The sequence below is a fragment of the Salvelinus alpinus genome, chromosome 2 (genome assembly GCF_045679555.1).
Source record: "Salvelinus alpinus chromosome 2, SLU_Salpinus.1, whole genome shotgun sequence".
NCBI classification, from domain to species: Eukaryota; Metazoa; Chordata; class Actinopteri; order Salmoniformes; family Salmonidae; genus Salvelinus; species Salvelinus alpinus.
Genome location: NC_092087.1, coordinates 126,651,607 through 126,674,919, shown reverse-complemented (window position 1 = coordinate 126,674,919; position 23,313 = coordinate 126,651,607). Strand labels below are relative to the sequence as shown.

Genomic DNA, 23,313 nt, shown 5'->3' with positions numbered 1-23,313 from the left:
AGACTAACGACCTCTAGGAGACTAACGTCCTCTAGTGCACTGACGACATGGGAAAGAGAAGGACAGACGTGTTATAGGAATAGCCATTCATTGGTCAACAGATACTGCCAAAATGTTTTCTGAAGCTGAAATAACTGGATTATTTGTTTGTCTGTTTTGACTCATAATTACACAGTCCCACGCTTACTAAGTATCACAGTACGTGGCGGTGTGTGTTTTTGTACACCAGGAAAGGATTTGTTTAACATTCAACAGGACATCCTTGTAAGGGCCATTATGCAGTGAAATCATCTATACGGCAAGCAGTAGGAGAGCCCACTTACAGCATGGCTGTAAGAGCCCTCTTGTAGGTGTGAGTGTAGCAAGTCATCTCTGTGTAGGTGATATTGTGCAATTCGCCCTACATTGCTGACCCACCTTTTATTATATTCCACCTAGTCCAATAACAAAAAGAACACCATTGCTGTTCAGCCTTACCTTTAAAAAACATGTTCATACTCAAACCCAGATACACAACCACAACAACTCAATTCCTTGAAAATGCTGCTCCATTTCTGCAGTCCGTGCCCTCTGACTCAGATAACAGAATCTTGGGCAGATCTCAACCACTGTTACAGTAACCTAGCTTATATGAATATCATTTTTCAGAGTCAAACTCCGACACACAAGACCCCAAAAATCAATTCCTCAGCGGAAGTCCTTCTCTTCTTCTGCAGTGCCCCCTGATTCAGGTAACAGAACTTGGTCCAATCTCCACCAGTGTTTCAGTGACCTACATAAGATCCCAATTAACAGCAAGAACATGTAAGCTCTGACCCAGACACGCACATCTAATGTCTTTGTCACCCAACCCTTAACAGGTGCAGAATTCTAATTACATTTGCCTTATTAAGTGGGCTTGACAGATGCGTCACCTTCACCGCAGTTCACTTTGTGGTGGAGGTGAACCGTTATCATTCTAATGTGTGTGGAATTATTAGTAATTGGTGCACTGCTATTTAGCTTTGTCATTACTGCAAACAACCGCATCTAGGACATTCTACTGTATAGCGTGGGCACATTGTGCATTGATACGTCCGGTTCAGTAGGAGGCGTTGTTATGTTAAATTATGGGTTAAGTTAGATGAGGTGTGGTCAGAGTAGTCATATATACTCTTGAGCCTGGCACAAAGCCACATTAGGCCTGAGTCAATAACCTGCATATTTATTTTCTTTCAAATACTTGAGGCATGATTGATTTAGCTAACATTCAGTGTGTCAGGTGGGCAGTTTTGCACTTTTGGAACTATTCCTATTGGTTCCATTGTGTCGGGAAGGCTAAAATGCACCTCAAGTATTTGAAATAGCAAATGTACATTTGACCCAGGTTTGTACTACCTGCATATGACCTGAGATTATCATGTTTACAAAAAAGAGCTCAGAATCTACATTAAATAAATCACTTAGGCCTATGCATTTCATCACAAAATGTGTTCGAATAGTCTGCCTGAATTACTGGATGTGAAAAGGTGTTTGCTGGAACACACACCTACCAGCCTGTTGTTCCTGTCAGACAAGATCAGATTAGTTCAATTAACAATGCCAGGAATGCTGTTCCCCACACTCCTTTGGCGTTTTCTATTACAGCCATTGATCCAACATACAGAGATCAACACACACAGTTTAGGGAAGTACTTGTTCTTTATTTTCACACAATAAGTTAGAGTAAGTTGTAATCATACATTTATACCAGGCGATTAGCTACTATACAGTGGTATACAGTACTTAAGTAAAAATACTTTAAAGTACTACTTAAATCGTTTTTGGGGGTATCTGTACTTAACTTTACTATTTCTATTTTTGACAACTTTGACTTTTACTTCACTACATTCCTAAAGAAAATAATTAACCTTTTACTTCATACATTTTCCTTGACACCCAAAATTACTTGTTACATTTTGAATGCTTAGCAGGACAGGAAAAATGTATACATTTATCAAGAGAACGTCACCCTGGTCATCCCTACTGCATCTGATCTGGCAGACTCACTAAATTTGAAATATTTGAAATGATTTATACTTTTACTTTTGATACTTAAGTATATTTCAAACCAAATACTTTTAGACTTTTACTCAATTAGTATTTTACTGGGTGACTTTCACTTTTACTTGAGACATTTTCTATTAAGGTATCTTTACTTTTACTCAAGTACGACAATTGGGCTCTTTTTCCACCTCTGAGTATTCAGTGCATTCGGAAAGTATTCAGACCCCTTTACTTTTTCCACATTTTGTTACGTTACAGCCTTATTCTAAAATTGATTAAATTGATTTTTCCCTCATCAATCTACACACAATAACCCATAATGACAAAGCAATTTTTTATTATTTAAAAAAAAAATGTTTTGCAAATGTAAAAACAAAACAAAAATTGAAATATCCCATTTACATAAGTATTCAGACCCTTTACTCTGTACTTTGTTGTAGCACATTTGTCAGCGATTACAGCTTCGAGTCTGACGCTACAAGCTTGGTACACCTGTATTTGGGGAGTTTCTCCCGTTCTCCTCTGCAGATCCTCTCAAGCTCTGTCAGGTTGGATGGGGAGCCTGGCTGGGCCACTCAAGAACATTCATCGACTTATCCTGAAGCCACTCCTGTGTTGTCTTGGCTGTGTGCTTAGGGTCGTTGTCCTGTTGGAAGGTGAACCTTCACCCCAGTCTGTGGTCCTGAGCACTCAAGAGCAGGTTTTCATCCATAATCTCTTTGTACTTTGCTCTGTACATCTTTTCCTCGATCCTGACTAGTCTCCCAGTCCCTGCCACTGAAAAAAAATCCCCACAGCATGATGCAACCACCACCATGCTTCACCGTAGGGATGGTGCCAGGTTTCCTCCAGATGTGACTTGACATTCAGGCCAAAGAGTTCAATCTTGGTTTCATCAGACCAGAGAATCTTGTTTCTCATGATCTGAGAGTCTTTAGGTGTCTTTTGGCAAACTCCAAGCAGGATTTCATGTCACTTTTACTGAGGAGTGGCTTCCGTCTGGCCACTGTACCATAAATGCCTGATTGGTGGATTGCTGTAGAGATGGTTGTCCTTCTGGAAGTTTCTCCCATCTCCACAGAGGAACTCTGGAGCTCTGTCAGAGTGACCATCAGGTTCCTGGTCACCTCCCTGACCAAGGCCCTTCTCCCCCGATTGCTCAGTTTGGCCGGGCGGCCAGCTCTAGGAAGAGTCTTGGTGGTTCCAAACTTCCATTTAAGAATGATGGAGGCCACTGTCTTCTTGGGGACCTTCAATGCTGCAGAAATGTTTTGGTACACTTCCCCAGATCTGTGCCTCGACTCAATTCTGTCTCGGAGCTCTTTGGACAATAATTATAACCTCATGGCTTGGTTTCTGCTCTGACATGCACTGTCAACTGCGAGACCTTATATAGACAGGTGTGTGCCTTTTTCAAATCATGTCCAATCAATTGAATTCACCACAGGTGGACTCCAATCAAGTTGTAGAAACATTTCAAGGATGATCAATGGAAACAGGATGCATCTGAGCTCAATTTAGAATCTCAAACCTGTTTTTCGCTTTGTCATTATGGGGTATTGTGTGTAGATTGATGAGGTTAATAAAAAAAAAATCTATTTTAGAATAAATCTGTAACGTAACAAAATCTGGAAAAGGTCAAGGGGTCTGAATACTTTTCGAATGCACTGTATATTAGAATACACAAAATACACAGGAACGAAGAACAATATTACTAAATCTATGCATCTTCATCCTAATGGGAAGAAAACAAAGCAACACATGTTTTTAATGACAAACAGCCCTAATGTAGCACTGGGCCAGTCATCTGACTGACAGGAGAGATGACCAGTGGGGCTATGTTTCTTTCACCATCAGGATACCCACAGTGGAAGTATGGATAGAGTTTCTCTGTGAATTTGTGGCCAGTGAAAGAGCAGATGTGAGATCTGGCAGTGGCATCCACATCATAAATGGAGACCCGACCCTCCTCATAATCCACAAACACCCCCACCTTCTGGGGCTTCTTTTTCAGGCTCAGCTGTACTTTGGGGTCATTAGCCTCATAGTAATTATTTGTACTCAGCCCCAAAGTCCACACTCCATCCTCATGGCTCAGTGGTAACCACCCCTGCCTATTGATGGATTCTGTGGCCACTCCTACATCCCATTCAGTCTTGCCCTTCACCTGTACCTCATAGTAAGATTTCCCTGAGGAGAAGCCCTCCTTCCCCAGGACACTGTATATATAAGTAAACCTCTTTGGGTTATTTGAGAGATTCTGTGATTGGTCCCCACACCTCACTTGTTTCCCATCCACGGACAGGATTAGTTCAGGATATGCTGTATCAGGGTCCAGAGTCACATTCACTGCATACTGCGGAATCTTCATCTCAGCTTCACACAACTTCTTCAGCTCATTCTCCATTTCATTATGAAATCTCTTTACCTCACTCGTCAGTTTGTCTTCCAGCTGAGATACAGCTCTCTTCATGTACCCCATGTGCAGGTGGCTTTCAACACTGATCTCCGACCAGTCCTTGGCCTTTACTGGGAGACACCAGGATGGGGAGCTCTGGAGGAGTTGGAGATGGTCCTTGGTGTGTGTGAGCTGCCCCAGCTCAGAGCTTATCCTCTTCAGCTCAGTGATTTCTTGCTCCAGTTCTTCAATGATACCTTCAGCCAACTTCTCTGTAGCTTCTTGCTTCTGCTCAATCACACAAATGAGCTCAGCCTTACATTTATCAATAGAGTGAACTAGAGCGGTGAAGATCTGTACTTTGTCAGACATCTCCCTCTCGGTGTGTTTTTTGCTGAGATCTACTGAGTGTTTGATCTCCTTAACCTTCTGCAGTCGCTCCTGAATCATCTGCTTCACTTGTGCCTCTGTCTTCCCAAGCTGAGACTTCCTTTGGTCACATTCTTCTTCCAGAGGTACGCTGTTGTGAGTCTTGTGGTCAATCTCAGAGCAGAACTGACACACACATGTCTGGTCAGTCCTACAGAACAGCTTGAGGAGTTTGTTGTGCTTCTTACATACCCTGTCTTCAAGGTTCTTTACAGGGTCGATCAGTTGGTGTCTCTTCAGGGCTGGGGCTATCTGATGAGGCTCCAGATGAGACTCACAGTACGAGGTCAGACAAACCAGGCAGGACTTCAGAGCCTTGCGCTTCCTGCCAGTGCAGACATCACAGACCACTTCTCCAGGCTCTGTAGCGAAGTCCTCTCTGTCTCTCACTATCAATCCCTTAAAAAGTTCTGCAACTCCTCTGAGTGTTCTGTTGACATTCGGTTCAGGTCTTATGAGGAATATCTGCTTACACAGGGGACACTGGAACAGGGCCGTGCTATCCCAGTACCCTTTGATACAGGCCTTGCAGAAGTTGTGTCCACATGGGATGGAGACTGGGTCAGTGAACACATCCAGACAGATAGAGCACTGGAACTGCTCTTCAGACAGGAGACTGCTGGGGGATGCCATATCTGGAACACATAATGAATATAAACTATAAAGAACCCCCAAAACATAGGCTAAATCAGTTATTGGAATGAGTCAACTTCAATATCGTTGCTTACTAAACATACAGTGCCCTTCAGAAAGTATTCATAACTCTTGACGTATTCCACATTTTGTTACGTTACAGCCTGACACAATATATTTGTTGCTCACTCATCTACACACAATACCCCATAATGACCAAGTGAAAACATGTTTTTAGACATTCTAGAAAATGTATTGAAAATGAAATACACAATTATCACACCCCTGAGTCAATACATGTTAGAATCACCTTTGGTAGCGATTACAGCTGTGAGTCTTTCTAGGTAAGTCACTAAGAGGTTTGCACACCCGGATTGTACAATATTGGCACATTATTATTACCAAAATTTTTCAAGCTCTATCAAGTTGGTTGTTGATCAATGCTATACAGCCATTTTGAAGTCTTGCCATATATGTGACTCACTACCTGGATTCGGTCTTATGCAGCAAAATTTGAGATGGCGTTTTTTACATTGGATAAAAGTAGAGACTCAGAGCTACAAAATGGTATATGCATTGTTGAGGAACAAAGGGAAAGTAATTCTGCTTTGAAAGTTGATGAACTTGAAACTCACTTTTGAGAAAATGTTTTGGTATCTAGTGAAGCGCTCCTCTTTGTCTACACCCATTTAGCATCGTTCACACCCTCTTAAGCTTTACCCCCACCCCTCTCGTTTCTCCCTCAGAGCGCACACTTGACGCTCTGGCCGATGATTTGTTTACCTATGGATAACATGAAAACAGCCTAACCAGCTCTGCTGTCAACAATTTCATTACGCTTTTTTGCAGACGTTTACTGACAACGGCCATATTCAACGCGTGTTGTACATTTTAGCTTAAGACATGTAGCTAGCTAGCTAGGTAAACAATGAACCAGAATGAATGTAACGTTGTGAATGTTGTGAATGTAACGTTAGCTAACGAGCCAGCCAGCTAACATTAGCTAGTTAAACAACAATGAACATCATGTCATTACTACCCTGCATGAATATGCTGGGAGCTAACCATCCAGGTTCAATGTTAACTAGCTAACATTAGGGTCTAACTAGCAAAGCAAACAGCTGTGGGATACGAATAATAACGTCAGCTAGGGAGCCAGCCAGCTAACATTAGCTAGCTTGCTAACAGTACACTTTAGTGTGAAATGAAACCACTTTCTGTCAAAATTAGAAACGTGTACTATCTGAAAATGTAGCTAGCTAACGCTAGACTATCATACCTGTATACATCATCATGCATGATGGATGCGTCTTCCTGTCACGGATGCAATGCCACAGTTGCCCTGTGTCATGGCATATTATTTTCAAGCCAATTTAAGTCAAAACTACAACTAGCCCACTCAGGAACATTCAATGTCATCTTGGTAACGTTGGTGTGTTTTAGGTTATTGTCCTGCTGAAAGGTGAATTTGTCTCCCAGTGTTTGTTGGAAAACCGACTGAACCAGGTTTTTGTCTAGGCTTTTGCATGTGCTTAGCTCTATTAGGTTTATTTTTATCCCCAAAAACTCCCCAGTCCCTTGCCGATGACAAGCATACACATAACATGATGCAGCCATCACCATGCTTGAACATTTGAAGAGTGGTACTCAGTGATGTGTTGTGTTGGATTTGCCCCAAACATAACACTTTGTATTCAGGACATAAAGTTAATTTCTATGCCAATTTATTTGCGGTTTTACTTTAGTGCATTATTGCAAACAGGATGCATGTTTTGGAATATTTGTATTCTGTACAGGTGGCGCAGTGGTCTAAGACACTGCATCTCAGTACAAGAGGCTTCACTGCAGTACCTGGTTTAAATCCAGGCTGCATCACATCTGGCTGTGATTGGGAGTCCCATAGGGTGGCACACAATTGGCCCAGCGTCGTCCAGGTTTAGCCGCGGTAGGCCGTCATTGTAAATAACAATTTGTTCTTAACAGACTTGCCAAGTTAACCTGTCTAGGATGAGAGTGCCGCTAGCGGCACTCCCCCCCCACCCCAATTGGGGGTGGGGGGACTTTCACACATTAAAGTCCAATACAGCTAATGAAAGACACAGATCTTGTGAATCCAGTCAACATGTCCGATTTTTAAAATGTTTTACAGGGAAGACACAATATGTAAAGATGTACATCTATTACCTAAAAACACATTAGCATAATCCACCATCTTTTATTTGTCCACCAACACCAGTAGCTATCACCAATTCGGCTAAACTAAGATATTTATAGCCCCTAACCAATAAAAAAACTCATCAGATGACAGTCTGATAACATATTTATGGTATGGGATAGGTTTTGTTAGAGAAAAGTGCATATTTCAGGTAGATGGCATAGGTTACAATTGCACCCACCGTCACAAATGGAATAGAAAAACTACTTAGAGCAACGTGTTTACCTACTTACTAATCATCAAACATTTCGTAAAAATACACAGCATACACGAATCGAAAGACACAGATCCTGTGAATACAGACAATATTTCAGATTTTCTAAGTGTCTTACAGCGAAAACACAATAAATCGTTATATTAGCATAGCACATAGCACATAGCAGCCCAGCATTGATTCTAGCCAAAGTGAGCGATAAAAGTAAACATCGCCAAAATATATTAATTTTTTCACTAACCTTCTCAGAATTCTTCAGATGACACTCCTGTAACATCATATTACACAATCCATATAGAGTTTGATCGAAAATGTTTATATTTAGCCACCAAAATCATGGTTAGACAATGTGAAATGTAGCTCAGCTGGTCAGAAAAAGTCTGTGCGCCACTTAGACAGTGATCTACTCTTATACATAAATACTCATAAACGTGACTAAAAAATATAGGGTGGACAGGGATTGATAGACAATTTAATTCTTAATACAATCGCGGAATTACATTTTTTAAATTATCCTTACTTTTCAATACAGCTTGCGCCAAGCGAAGCTACGTCAAAAAACATGGCGTCCTAAGCCACTAACATTTTTCGACAGAAACACGATTTATCATAATAAAAATGTCCTACTTTGAGCTGTTCTTCCATCAGTATCTTGGGCAAAGGATCCTTTCTTGGGTCCAATCGTCTTTTGGTGGAAAGCTGTCCTCTTGCCATGTGGAAATGCCAACTGCGTTCGGGATGAACTGGAAGCGTGCCCAGCAATTCACAGCGTTGCAGAAATAAATGTCCCAAAATCGCACTAAACGGATATAAATTGCTATAAAACACTTTAAATTAACTACCTTATGATGTTTTTAACTCCCATAACGAGTAGAAACATGACCAGAGTAATATTACTCCCTCCACTAATGCTTGGAACAGGTGCGGGTCGGTGTACTCTAGGCGCATGACGCAGCTCCAAAAGAGTGACTAGCCTCAGGGTTTTTTAATTTATAGTGCCTGTGAACGCGCAATCGACCCCATTCAAATCGTCATCACGTAAAGACATCCAGGGGAAGACGTAAGCAGTGTCCGTATAGTCATAGCAATAACAGTGCCCTTTTAACTGACTCCAGAACAGTGGCCAAAATTTCTGAAATAAGACTCCATGTCAGGGAAATTGCTGTAGAATGGGCTCTGTTCCACTTAGAGACAAAATTTCAACTCCTATAGAAACTATAGACTGTTTTCTATCCAATAATAATAATAATATGCATATTGTACGATCAAGAACTTTGTGGGAAGCCGTTTCAAAAAATTACACGATTAGCATAAATAGCCACAACAGCGCCCCCATCCTCAACAGGATAAATTAAGGTAAAAATAAATGAATTCCTTCTTTTCACTCTGTCATTTTCTCCTTTCACAGCCATTAAACTCTGTGTTTAAAAGTCATCATTGGCCTCATGTTGAAATCCCTGAGCGGTTTCATTCCTCTCCGGCAACTGTGTTAGTTAGGAAGAATTCCTGTATCTTTCTAGTGACTGGGTGTATTGGTACACCATCCAAAGTGTATTTTAATAACTTCACCATGCTCAAAGGGATATTCAATGTCTGTTTTTTTACCCATCTACCAATATGTACCCTTCTTTGCGAGGCATTGGAAAACCTCCCTGGTCTTTGTGGTTGAATCTATGCTTGAAATTCACTGCAGGAGTGAGTGACCTTACAGATACAGTAATTGTGTGTGTGGGGTACAGAGACATTTATTATTGCACACAGAGTGAGTCCATGTCATTTATTATGTGACTTGTTAAGCACATGTTTACTCCTGAAATGATGTAGGCTTTCCATAACAAAGGGGTTGAATACAAGACATTTCAGCTTTTCATATGTAATTGATTTGTAAAAAAAAAAATCTAAAAGCATATTCTGTCTGCAACACAACTTAAAAGTCAAGGGGTGTGAATACTTTCTGAAGGGACTGTATATAGAGTAGTAATAACTGTACATTCATTCCGATTTAGAGTAGTTAATATGTGGAACATATTGAAACGGTAGGGTATGTTTTAGGATTTTATATAGAAATATATTTTCTTGCTAAAGACAAACAAGTAAAAACAGGTTTGGAAACAGAAAGGGATGTGATTATCTCTTTACTCACCTTCGCTTGTGTGTATGAATGTGTCTGTGTGGACACTGCTCTCTCCGCCACTCTGGTCCTAGTAGCGCAGCTGTGTAAAAAAAGCCTCTGAAGATAAGACAAGATGTGTTACATTCCACTTCTATCAACTCTCTGATGCTCCTTACCATCAGTCGAGTGACAGAATACCTGCATTGCAATGCTTTACTGGAAGTCTGTATTTCCTGCTAGCGAAGGTAACCATTCATAGATCATGCCCTTATGTAATTTCAATCAAATCAAACTTTATTAGTCACATGCGCCAAATACAACAGGTGTAGACCTCACAGTGAAATGCTTACTTACGAGCCCCCAACCAACAATGCCGTTTCAAAAATTACGGACAAGAATAAGAGATAAACGTAACAAGTAATTAAAGAGCAGCAGTAAAATAACAATAGTGAGACTATATACAGAGGGGTACCAGTACAGAGTCAATGTGCGGGGGCACCGGTTAGTTGAGTAGGTAGAGTTATTGAAGTGACTATGCATAGAGACTAGCAGTGGTGTAAAGATGGGGAGGGGGGGGAAATGCAAATAGTCTGGGTAGCCATTTGATTAGATGTTAAGGAGTCTTATGGCTTGGGAGTAGAAGCTGTTTAGAAGTCTCTTGGACCTAGACTTGGCGATCCGGTACCGCTTGCCGTGCGGTAGCAGAGAGAACAGTCTATGACTAGGGTGGCTGGAGTCTTTGACAATTTTTAGGGCCTTCCTTTGACACCGCCTGGTATAGAGGTTCGCACTACCCTCTGTAGTGCCTTGCGGTCAGAGGCCGAGAAGTTTCCATACCAGGCAGTGATGCAACCAGTCAGGATGCTCTCGATGGTGCAGCTGTAGAAACTTTTGAGGATCTGAGGGCCCATACCAAATTTTTTCAGTCTCCTGAGGGGGAATAGGTTTTGTTGTGCCCTCTTCACGACTGTCTTGGTGTGCTTGGACCATGTTAGTTGGTTGGTGATATGGACACCAAGGAACTTGAAGCTCTCAATCTGCTCCTCTGCAACCCTGTCAATGAGAATGGGGGCGTGCTCGGTCCTCTTTTTCCAGTACTCCACAATAATCTCCTTTGTCTTTATCACGTTGAGGGAGAGGTTGTTGTTCTGGCACCACACGGACAGGTCTCTGACCTCCTCCCCTATAGGCTCGTCGCTGTTGGTGATCAGGCCTACCACTGTTGTGTCAGCGACAAATTTAATGATGGTGTTGGAGTCGTGCCTGGCCATACAGTCATGAGTGAACAGGGAGTACAGGAGGGGACTGAGCACGCACCCCTGAGGGGCCCCTGTGTTGAGGATCCGCGTGGCGGATGTGTTGTTACCTACCCTTACCACCTGGGGAGGCCCGTCAGGAAGTCCAGGATCCAGCTGCAGAGGGAGGTGTTTAGTCCCAGGGTCCTCAGCTTATTGATGAGCTTTGAGGGCACTATGGTGTTGAACGCTGAGCTGTAGTCAATGAATAGCATTCTCTTATAGGTTTTCTTTTTTATCCAGGTGGGAAAGGGCAGTGTGGAGTGCAATAGAGATTGCATCATCTGTGGATCTGTTTGGGCGGTATGCAAATTGGAGTGGGTCTAGCGTTTCTGGGATAATGGTGTTGATGTGAACCATGACCAGCCTTTCAAAGCACTCCATGGCTACAGACGTGAGTGCTACGGGTCGGTAGTCATTTAGGCAGGTTACCTTAGTGTTCTTGGGCACAGGGACTATGGTGGTCTGCTTAAACATGTTGGTATTACAGACTCGGACAGGGAGAGGTTGAAAATGTCAGTGAAGACACCTGCCAGATGGTCAGCGAATGCTCGCAGTACACGTCCTGGTAATCCGTCAGGCCCTGTGGCCATGTGAATATTGACCTGTTTAAAGGTCTTACTCACATCTGCTGCGGAGAGCGTGATCACACAGTCTTCCAAAACAGCTGGTGCTCTCATGCATGTTTCAGTGTTATTTTCCTTGAAGCATGGAAGTAGTTTAGCTCGTCTGGTAGGCTTGTGTCATTGGGCAGCTCTCGGCTGTGCTTCCTTTGTAGTCTGTAATGGTTTGCAAGCCCTTCTGCATCCGACGAGTGTTGGAGCCGGTGTAGTATGATTCAATCTTAATCCTGTATTGATGCTTTGCTTGTTTGATGGTTCATCGGACGGTATAGAGTGATTTCTTATACACTTCCGGGTTAGAGTCCCGCTCCTTGAAAGCGGCAACTCTACCCTTTAGCTCAGTGCGGATGCTGCCTGTAATCCATGGCTTCTGGTTGGGGTATGTATGTACTGTCACTGTGGGGATGACGTCATCGATGCACTTATTGATGAAGCCATTGACTGATGTGGTGTACTCTTCAATGCTATCGGAGGAATCCCGGAACATATTCCAATCTGTGCTAGCAAAACAGTCCTGTAGCTAAGCATCTGCTTCATCTGACCACTTTTTTATTGATCTAGTCACTGGGGCTTCCTGCTTGAATTTTTGCTTGTAAGCAGGAATCAGGATGATAGAATTATGGTCAGATTTGCCAAATGGAGGGCGAGGGAGAGCTTTGTATGTGTCTCTGTGTGTGGAGTAAAGGTTGTCCAGAGTTTTTTCCCCTCTGGTTGCACATGTGACATGCTGATAGAAATTTGGTAAAACGGATTTAAGTTTCCCTGCATTAAAGTCCCCGGCTACTTGGAGCGCCACCTCTGAGTGAGCGTTTTCTTGTTTGCTTATGGCGAAATACAGCTCATTCAATGCTGTCTTAGTGTCAGCCTCTGACTGTGGTGGTATGTAAACAGCTACGGAAAATACAGATGAAAAGTCTCTTGGTAGATAGTATGGTCTACAGCTTATCATGAGATACTCTACCTCAGGCGAGCAATAGCTCGAGACTTCCTTAGATATCGTTGATCAGCTGTTATTTACAAAAATACATAGTCCATCGCCCCTTGTCTTACCAGACACCGCTGTTCTATCCTGCCGGTATAGCGTGTAACCAGCCAGCTGTATGTTGATAGTGTCGGCGTTCAGCCACGACTCTGTGAAGCATAAGATGTTACAGTTTTTAATGTCACGTAGGTAGTTTAATCTTCCGTGTAGCTCGTTGATTTTATTTTCCAAAGATTGCACGTTTGCTAGCAGAATGGAGGGAAGTGGGGGTTTATTCGATCACCAACGAATTCTCAGAAGGCAGCCCACCCTTTGGCCCCTTTTTCAATGTACCTGTTCTTTAAAACCCTTTTGCACCATTCACGATATAGCTTCATCTTTCAGGTATGAAAACCAGCTTTAAAAGATGAGGGAAGGCCTACCCTTTCTGTAATGTTGGAAAAAAATCTGGTTAAACAACAGTTTCCCAGTCTTAGAAAAATAAAGTGGTTTATGGGTAAAACAACAGGAAATAACGACATAGTATAAAAATACTTTAAAAAAAATAAAAATATTTTTGACCCGTAATCGATGTGTCAAGGCTGTTCGAGGAGATGAGGTGGGGGAGGCTCATTGTTATGGTGTGTCATCAACAGCTCTCTGGATTAACGAGACATTGGCATCACTCCAGACCTGAACATGTAACCCATGTGGTTGGAGGTGAAGTTGGAGGTGAAGCATGGTTGGAGGTGAAGTTGGAGGTGAAGCATGGTTGGAGGTGAAGGAGTGAAGATCCTGATCAATAAGGGGAAAGCCAGTTGAGTGCTGAGTAATAGGAGACGCTGAGGAAGGAGGAAGTATTCTGTTTTTGATTTTTTCCCCCAGTTTAGTGGAAAACACTTCCTCTTTGCATTTGTAGCTGTTGTTATGCAAAAATGTGTTTTCAGTCAGTTGAGTCTTGCAAGGCTGTACAGGATCCACATAGCTACAATTGTCAGTTAGAATTTTCTGGCTAAGCCTGTTTTGATTACCTCATGAAAGGTGCAAGAAAAATGTTTTTTCTGCAGTAGGCCTCCCCCGTTGTGGGAATGCTTCATGCACAGCTGCACTACACTACAGTGTTCATCACTGTCCTCCTAACCTGATTGTAAGGAAGAATACAATCCTCCGGCCACTCTCAGAAGACTCAGAAATTCTCCTTTGTTTGCTGCTCATGCACAGCTTGACATCACCTCAGATAATAAAACCTCCAGTCTCCAGTCTCCTTCCCCTTTATACTCTACCATCACCATACAGTCTGATGTATTTCAGCACGGTGTTGTCAGTTTGCTTTTAAACTGACAGGTGCTTGACCCACAAACGCTTGATGCATTTTGGCGAGGCTGTCGGGAGTCCTTTATGCAGTCAGAACCACCACGTTATAGTGGATTTCCATACAATGGATGACCATTTACTGATAATGAATTTAAGTAATTTAATAGTCGGTCCAAGGAGACATTTGAATAGAGTTACTATTGCAGTCCATTGGCATTGTAGTGTATTAATATCGGTTTTTCTCAGTGAACAGATGTCATGATTATATGTTGTTCTTCACACTGTAAAGTATTAATCATACCAGTCAGAGTGTTGTACTTATGGGGGAAAGTGATCACAATTGTCATGCACAAAAAAATTAATTAAAGAAGTTTCGTCAAAAAATGTGTGTGTGTGTGTTTGCGTGCGTGTACTGTTGTTGGCCCCACTTCTGAAATTCTCTGTAAAAATCCACGAAAAGCAAGAGACATGACAACTAATCCTAATAAATAAAATATAATAAATCAATAGCTGCTCCAACTTGTTCTCTGCATCCCTGATTCCTGACTCCCAAACCTCATTGCTGGCCTGAAAATGCCGCAACAATAAGAACCCGATGTACAAGGGCAGAGAACGGTGAAACCACTTTCAACACCGCCACAACACAGGCCCTCCAACCCTCCCCGCCTCATCTAACGAGGAATTAACACTCCGGCTCCACTGAATAGAAGGCAGCCCCCTGTGTTAATGCTGTGAAAAGAGCAGTGGTCAGTGGACCAGCAGAACAGGGGGTCAACACAACACTGTGCTGTTGTGAACCAGGCTCCCTAATGGCTGGTGTGCCCAGGTGAGAAAGGGGTAAATGTTATTTACCCGAGGACACCCTGTATCAGTCGAAATGGTGACCATGTCTCACTCACCTACCCATCTGGAGACATTGGTGATCTGAAAAAAAATCTTGAAAAATTGACTTACTACTACGACTGTGATATGTGGTTGTCTCGCTTAGCTATCGAATGCACTAATTGTCAGTCGCTCTGCTAAATGTCTAAAACCTAAATGTGTGTGGGGTACAGAGATGAGGTAGTCGTTCAACTGTCATGTTACCCACTATTATTGCACACAGAGTGAGTCCATGTAACTTATGACTTGTTAAGCACATTTCTACTCGTGAACTTATTTAGGCTTGCCATAACAAAGGGCCTGAATGCTTATTGACTCAAGACATTTCAGCTTTTCAGTTTTTATTCATTTGTAAAACATTCTATAAACATTATTCCACTTTGACATCCACTTAAAATGCTGTCTGTAACACAACAACATTTGGAAAAAGTCAAGGGGTGTGAATTATTTCTGAAGTCACTGTATATAAAGTAGTAATAACTGTACATTCATTCAGATTTAGAGTAGTTAGTCACATTGAGCTGATGTGGAACATATTGAAACGGTAGGGTATGTTTCCGCAATTTGTATACAAATGATTTTTTTTGCCTAAAGACAAACAAGTTAAAACAGGACACAGAAAGGGCTGTGACTAACTCTTTACTCACCTTCGCTTGTGTGTATGAATGTGTCTGTGTGGACACTGCTCTCTCCGCAACTCTGAGTCCATTAGTGCAGCTGTGTAGGAAACCTCTGAAGATGAGACAAAATGAGACAAGATGTGTTACATTCCACTTCTATCAACTCTCTGAACTTCCGTACCGTCAGTCGAGTGACAGAATACCGGCATTGCAATGCTTTACTGTAAGTCTGTGTTTCCTGCTAGTGAAGTTAACCATTCATATCTCATGCCATTATGTCATAACAATGTACCTGTTCTTTAAAAACCCTTTTGCACCCATCACAATACGGCTTCACCTTTCAGGTATGAAAACCAGCTTTAAAAGATGAGGGAAGGCCTACCCTTTTACACCAAAACTGTAATATAGGAAAACAAATCTGGTTAAACAACAGCATTTTAAATGAGAAAACCTAGAAAACAGCAAAGGACCTGAAGAACAAGGTTTAGTGATATAGTCCTGTTGGGCAGAGACACCACGATGAAGAGTTCAGGTAGAGGAGGTAGAGGCAAATAATTAGCTGACAAGGATGGAGCAGTCTAGGCAATGACTGGAACATGCCTGTGAACTGGTGTTCTTGACCAAGAATCCCATGCAAGTCTATGGAAACATCTACCTTCTACATGCACGTGCACAGTGTAAATGTTACGGTCAGTGCTTGACTTGGGCAGGAGCTCACTGGAGCTGAGTACCGGCACCTCAAATGTTCTACTGCTTGAGCTCCTGTTCCTCATAGAATATTACCTCGAAAGTTTTGTGGAGCTCCTGCACCTAAATATAAACAGTACCGGCACCCAAAGTGAGTACCGGAACCTAAGTTGAGCACTGGCTATACTCAGTCTTTGAGGAGTGAATTACTCATGTTTTTTTCATTCCAAAGACATTCTACCAACGATCAATCATAGGATAGCAATCCATTTATTCAAATGTACTGGTATGGAACATGCAGACTGTAGTTCAAATTTTATTACATGAGTGGTGCCTAATAGTGCCTAATGGTGCCTAATGGTGCCTAATGGCCAAGTGTTTGCAGAGAATGATATAATTGGGTCACTCACTCACACACTGGTTGAATCAACGCTGTTTCTACGTCATTTCAATGAAATGGTGGAACCAACGTGGAATAGAAGTTGAATTGATGTCTGTGCCCAGTGGGTATGTTGCGCCTTCTCACCCTACCATTCAATCAAAACCTCCTGTCTAGATGAATCAGTATCTGGCTCAAATTGTCTAGAAAATAAGTCATTGTGAAATTGTGTGTTCCCAAATAAAAATGCAGATTTAGATATTACCCTGCTTTGAGTTGAAGGGTGCTATCCTTTCGATATAGCCTTCCCACACAGTCCTGTATACGTATATTCTCTGATAGGTAGGTAGGGAGAGGTTGGGCACAGGCCTGGGAAACTGTGACATCCAGGCACCCACGTACTAAGGAATTACTTTGGCATGGTCACGTTGCTTACACACACAACCCTCTGTTGCTTCGGGAACTAACGTCAGTTCTAAAAAATATGGGCAGTGTGTGTATGCTAATCTATGCTGCTGTGTCTCTTTCGCTCTGGTCGTACTGTGCTGGTCTTAGTCTGGACTTAGTCTGGTCCATTGGATCACGAGTCGAACCACTGTTAGGTCAACAGGTCACCGTCGGAGTTGGATTTGTGACTCGCCCAATGGCTGTTACGAAGGCAACAGTTGAGTTTCTCTGAACACTGCGCTATTCTATTACCTTCGTTCCTCCTCCATTGTTCTTCTCCAATAGGCCAGAGCCTTATCCAATCCCACTGAAAGTCCTGGAGTTGAACAAAAAGACACAGCCAGATGCCTTGTCTCATCATCATTACTGTCAACTGGCCACGTGCCATAGTAAAATCCACATTGTCAAAATGACTGCTTATTATTTTAGGCCAATAATCTGTAAATATTCTATTGTTGATATGTTAGGATGGGAAATGGGACCTGTCGGGTTGAAAAGTCATTAGTGACTCCCACCTCCCTCTTCAGGGCCACTTTATTAACCCTGCGGTATCAGAAAATGGCAAAAAGAAAGTCAGGTGAACTGGTCTCAATCACATAAAGGGCATGGTGTTGTCTGAATAGACGAGTCCAACCGCAGTTTGTGCACCTTGAACATAGAGGTGTGCCAAGGTTGTGCTTGTGTGTGTGTGTGTAGGTGGCACACTGACTGAAGAGACTTGGTAAGAGGATGCCAAGTGGAGCAGAGGTGTCCTCTTACCCAGAAAGCAGCTTGACTAGTCAACCCATTCCCAGAGTAATGCATGCTAATGAAAGCCTGCTGCTGACTAAATGTGCCCCCACACTCAGTACTCAACACTCAGCTGGCTTTCACATGAAGCAGACTTTGTGCTATTGAATAATTTGTCAGGAAGGAATGAAAAATCAGAAATATTTGTAAGAAGTACAATTTAATTCCTTCTTGACCCATTTTAAATGTTCCCATAATTTACACTACAGCTGTATGGAATTGCACTGTAAATATGTGCATTGGCTTCGCAAATTAAATGAAAGAAAATACATAGGAAAATGCATTCTAAATGATGCAATTGGCAACCAATGATCTAACCCAAAAGAGGTGAGGTAGATTGCAAAATACTGACGAATTTGGACCACCATTGGGAGTAAGACTCAGGTCACACAGCATATTCTCTTATGAAACATATCGTCTTTGACAACAAGGTTCACCAACAGCACGCCTTAAACCAGGCTTAAAAAGAGATTAAACATCTACAACGATTTTCTGCACTCCCCACAGAGTTGGCCGACCAGCGGCTGTGTGTCCTCACAGCGGGGGAAGAGGGTTAACAGGCACCATGCTGGGTACCAGATCAAACAGAGACGCATGTATAGAGGACACAAGGCGGGGTGCCTCGTAAGGATCCGCCGACGGCGAGTGGGAAGTCTGCAAGTCTGCACTTACCATCAATCTTACTTGCCAATGTACAATCTTTGGACAATAAATTAGACGAGGTATAATAACAAATATCCTACCAACAGGACATCCAAAAACTGTAATATTTTATATTTCACCGAATCGTGGCTGAATGACGACATGGATAACATTCAGCTGGCGGGATAGACACTGCACCGGCTAGATAGAACAGCACACTCCGGTAAGACGAGGGGGTCTGTGTATATTTGTAAACAACAGCTGGTGCACAAACTCTAAGGAAGCCTCTAGATTTTGCTCTCCTGAAGCAGAGTATCTCATGATAAGCTGTAGACCACACTATTTGCCAAGAGAGTTTTCATCAATTTTTTTCGTGGCTGTTTATTTACCACCACAGACGGATGCTGGCACTAAGACCGCACTCAGTCAGCTGTATAAGGAAATAAGCAAACAGGAAACCGCTCACCCAGAGGCGGCGCTCCTAGCGGCCAGGGACTTTAATGCAGGGAAACTTAAATCAGTTTTACCTAATTTCTATCAGCATCTTAAATATGCAACCAGAGGGGGAAAAAAATCTAGATCACTTTTACTCCACACATATAGATGCGTACAAAGCTCTCCCTCGCCCTCCATTTGGCAAATCTGACCATAATTCTATCCTCCTGATTCCCGCTTACAAGCAAAAATTCAAGCACGAAGCACCAGTGACTCGGTCTATAAAAAAGTGGTCAGATGAAGCAGATGCTAAACTACTAAACTGTTTTGCTAGCACAGACAGCATTATGTTCTGGGATTCTTCCAATGGCATTGAGGAGTACACCACATCAGTCACTGGCTTCATCAATAAGTGCATCGATGACGTCGTCCCCACAGTGACTGTCCGTATATACCCCAACCAGAAGCCATGGATTACAGGCAGCATTCGCACTGAGCTAAAGGGTAGAGCTGCCGCTTTCAAGGTGCGGGACTCTAACCCGGAAGCTTATAAGAAATCCTGCTATGCCCTCCGATAAACCATCAAACAGGCAAAGCGCCAATACAGGACTAAGATTGAATCGTACTACACCGGCTCCGACGTTCGTCAGTAATGTGTCAGGGCCTGCAAACTATTACAGACTACAAAGGGAAGCACAGCCGCGAGCTGCCCAGTGACACGAGCCTACCAGAGGAGCTAAATCACTTCTATGCTCGCTTCGAGGCAAGCAACACTGAGGCATGCATGAGAGCATCAGCTGTTCCGGATGACTGTGTGTCACTCTCTCCGTAGCCGACGTGAGTAAGACCTTTAAACTGATCAACATTCACAAGGCTGCTGGGCCAGACGGATTACCAGGACTTGTGCTCCGGGCATGTGCTGACCAACTGGCAGGTGTCTTCACTGACATTTTCAGCATGTCCCTGATTGAGTCTGCAATACCAACATGTTTCAAGCAGACCACCATAGCCCCTGTGCCCAAGAACACTAAGGTAACCTGCCTAAATGGCTACAGACCCATAGCGCTCATGTCCGTAGCCATGAAGTGCTTTGAAAGGCTGGTAATGGCTCACATTAACACCATTATCCCAGAAACCCTAGACCCACTCCAATTTGCATACCGCCCCAACAGATCCACAGATGATGCAATCTCTATTGCACTCCACAGTGCCATTTCCCACCTGGACAAAAGGAACACCTACGTGAGAATGTTATTCATTGACTACAGCTCAGCGTTCAACACCATAGTGCCCTCAAAGCTCATCAATAAGCTCAGGATTGTGGGACTAAACACCTCCCTCTGCAACTGGATCCTGGACTTCCTGACCGGCCACACCCAGGTGGTGAGGGTAGGTAGCAACACATCTGCCACGCTGATCCTCAACGCTGGAGCCCCTCAGGGGTGTTTGTTCAGTCCCCTCCTATCCTCCCTGTTCACCCACGACTGCATAGCCAGGTATGACATCAACACCACCATTAAGTTTGCAGACAACACAACAGTGGTAGGCCTGATCACCGACAATGACGAGGCAGCCTATATGGAGAAGGTCTGAGATCTGGCCGGTTGGTGACAGAACAACAACCTATCCCTCAACGGTATCAAGACAAAGGATTGTGGAGTACAGGAAAAGGAGGACCAAGCACACCCCCATTCTCGTCTGTGGTGGAGCAGGTTGAGAGCTTCAAGTTCCTTGGTGTCCACATCACCAACAAACTAGAATGGTCCAAACACACCAAGACAGTCGTGAAGAGGGCACGACAAAACCTATTCCCTCTCAGGAGACTGAAATAATTTGGCATGGGTCTTCATATTCTCAAAAGGTTCTACAGCTGCAACATCGAGAGCATCCTGACTGGCACTACAGAGGGTAGTGAGTATGGCCCAGTACATCACTGGGGCTAAGCTGCCTGCCATCCAGGACCTCTACACCAGGCGGTGTCAGAGGAAGGCCATAAAAATTGTCAAAGACCCCAGCCACCCCAGTTATAGACTGTTCTCTCTGCTGACGTTTTACTGCATTGTTAGGAGCACCCGCTATAACATCTGCTAAACTGTGTACGTAACCAATTAACTTTGATTTGATTTGTATGTCTCCCTCTTTCTCTCTCTCCTTCTCCTCAATCTCGGACACAGACATTGAGCTCTACTGTGCAGTGACTGGTTTCCATGGCTTTTCAAGAGTATTACAACACAAACTAATTGCCACATCGATTCACTGTTCTACACAGGTCCACCGAGAGCCTCTACATTTGCATGTCAAACAGATAGAGGGGAGAACCACAGAACTGTCCTTCACTCAATACAGGTTAGCATTAAGACTGGATATGAATGATAACAACGCTTCTAACTCAAAATAATAACGCATGACGGGTCAAATCAAATTGTATTGGTCACATAGACATATTTAGCTGATGTTATTGCGGGTGTTCCTAGACTATGTAGTGACTATATGACTATATGACAAATAAAGCGGGGACACCCACTTTATTTGAAGGGTATCTTATGATGCCTTCATATAGACTTCATAAGCACTACAATAATCTGCAACGTATATCATGCTCTATAAAGATTCACAATGTGGCACAACTGTGTGACATAACCATCCATTTATTTGTTCACATGTATTCATCTTTTATAGAGCATGAAATACGGTTCTAGATGATTTGTGACCCATTTTGTAGTGCTTATGAAGCCTATATAAATGCTTTATGAAGCCTTCATAAGATGCACTTCGGGACCTGATGTGTAGGCCTAATGACTATTAGTCATAAGAAGCCATGCATTAAATCTTAACATTTACATTTTTACTTCTGTTTTAGTGAATCTTAAATAAACCATCAAGTAATTATTAGGTTATCACTATGTAATTACCATTCTACCATATAATTTCTAATTAAATATCTCTGTTCCATAAAATATATCTAATTGCTACCCAAGTATTATGGTTTATTGCATGAACACAGGAGTAAAAGAGAGAGCAATAAAGGGAGGGAATGATAGCAGCATATCCAAGGTTAATAGGTGGATATCTTTGGCCCGTTTCTGTCTTTCCATCTGTAGTGGGCCCTCGTGTGCCCTGCCTTCCTCGTAGTGCCTTACTTTCTGTTTCTCGCTCTGTGGAGAGGGCCCTTGTGCCCTACTTGAGGTTCTCACGACTTTGGCCCACTCCAAATTCAACAGGCTTTGATCCAAGGAGCAGAGGAGTGGGAGGGATATCCTCCATCTTCCACACACACACCAAGTGGTGTAGTACTACTGAAGTAGTTTTCGTTCGTATCTGTCCTTTACTTTACTATTTCAATTTTTGGACAACTTCTACTTTTACTTCACTACATTCCTAAAGAATATAATGTACTTTTTACGTCATACATTTTCCCTGACACTCAAAAGTACTCGTTACATTTTGAATGGCTAGCAGGACAAGAAAATGGTCCAACTCATGCACTTATCAAGAGAACATCCCTGGTCATCCCTAGTGCCCCTGATCTGGCGGACTCACTAAACACAAATGCTTCTTTTGTAAATTATGTCTCAGTGTTGGAGTGTGCCCCTGGTTATCAAGAAATACAAAATAAATAAAATGGGGCCATCTGGTTTGCTTAATATAGGGAATTTTACATTCAATACTTAAGTATATTTTAGCAATTACATTTACTTTTGATACTTAAGTATATTTAAAACCAAATACTTTCAGAGTTTAACTCAAGTAGTATTATACTGGGTGACTATCACTTTTACTTGAGTCATTTTCTATGAAGGTATCTTTACATTTACTCGAGTATGACAATTTGGGTACTTTTTCCACCACTGTCAAAGTCCACAGCAGAGAGCACAACAAGCCTCTCTATAGTTAGACTGGTGACTGGTGAATTACCATAACACTGCCACATCTCTCATGCAGTAACGACAGAGATAAGCGTGAGATTCATATGTCCAATTATAGAGAGCTTGTTTCATAAGACAGAGCTTTTGTGCTCAGATGTAGAAGATCATTTCCCTTAGTATCTCTGTGTGTGTGTGTGTGTGTGTATGTTTGTCTGTAATTTCCCCCCCAACCTCCTTCGATAGTAATTCAAATATATTGTACTGCTCCACATGATTACAGTAGCGAAGATGGTCAGCTTTGTCCTTGCAGCTGCTGCCAATACAGACAAACGGTGGTTGCCTTGCA

General features: G+C 42.6%; 1 protein-coding gene across 2 annotated transcripts; it reads right to left on the bottom strand.

The window, feature by feature from the left end:
* Positions 1-1,661: 1,661 nt before the first annotated feature.
* LOC139568672 (E3 ubiquitin-protein ligase TRIM39-like) lies at positions 1,662-20,973 on the bottom strand. 2 transcript variants are annotated; one of them, XM_071390668.1, is made up of 4 exons: positions 15,750-20,973; positions 12,996-13,076; positions 10,058-10,144; positions 1,662-5,487 (listed from the first exon to the last, which is right to left on the bottom strand). In XM_071390668.1, exon 4 carries the CDS (start codon positions 5,483-5,485, stop codon positions 3,809-3,811), a length of 1,677 nt encoding a protein of 558 aa, XP_071246769.1. In that variant the 5' UTR covers positions 5,486-5,487; positions 10,058-10,144; positions 12,996-13,076; positions 15,750-20,973; the 3' UTR covers positions 1,662-3,808. The 2 variants fall into 2 exon arrangements, with proteins under 2 accessions (XP_071246769.1, XP_071246770.1); XM_071390669.1 differs by having other exon boundaries at positions 10,058-10,127.
* Positions 20,974-23,313: the final 2,340 nt, after the last annotated feature.

Coding starts and splice junctions, on each gene's coding strand:
- LOC139568672 (XM_071390668.1), bottom strand. CDS start 5,485: ATGGCATCCCCCAGCAGTCTCCTGTCTGAAGAGCAGTTCCAGTGCTCT.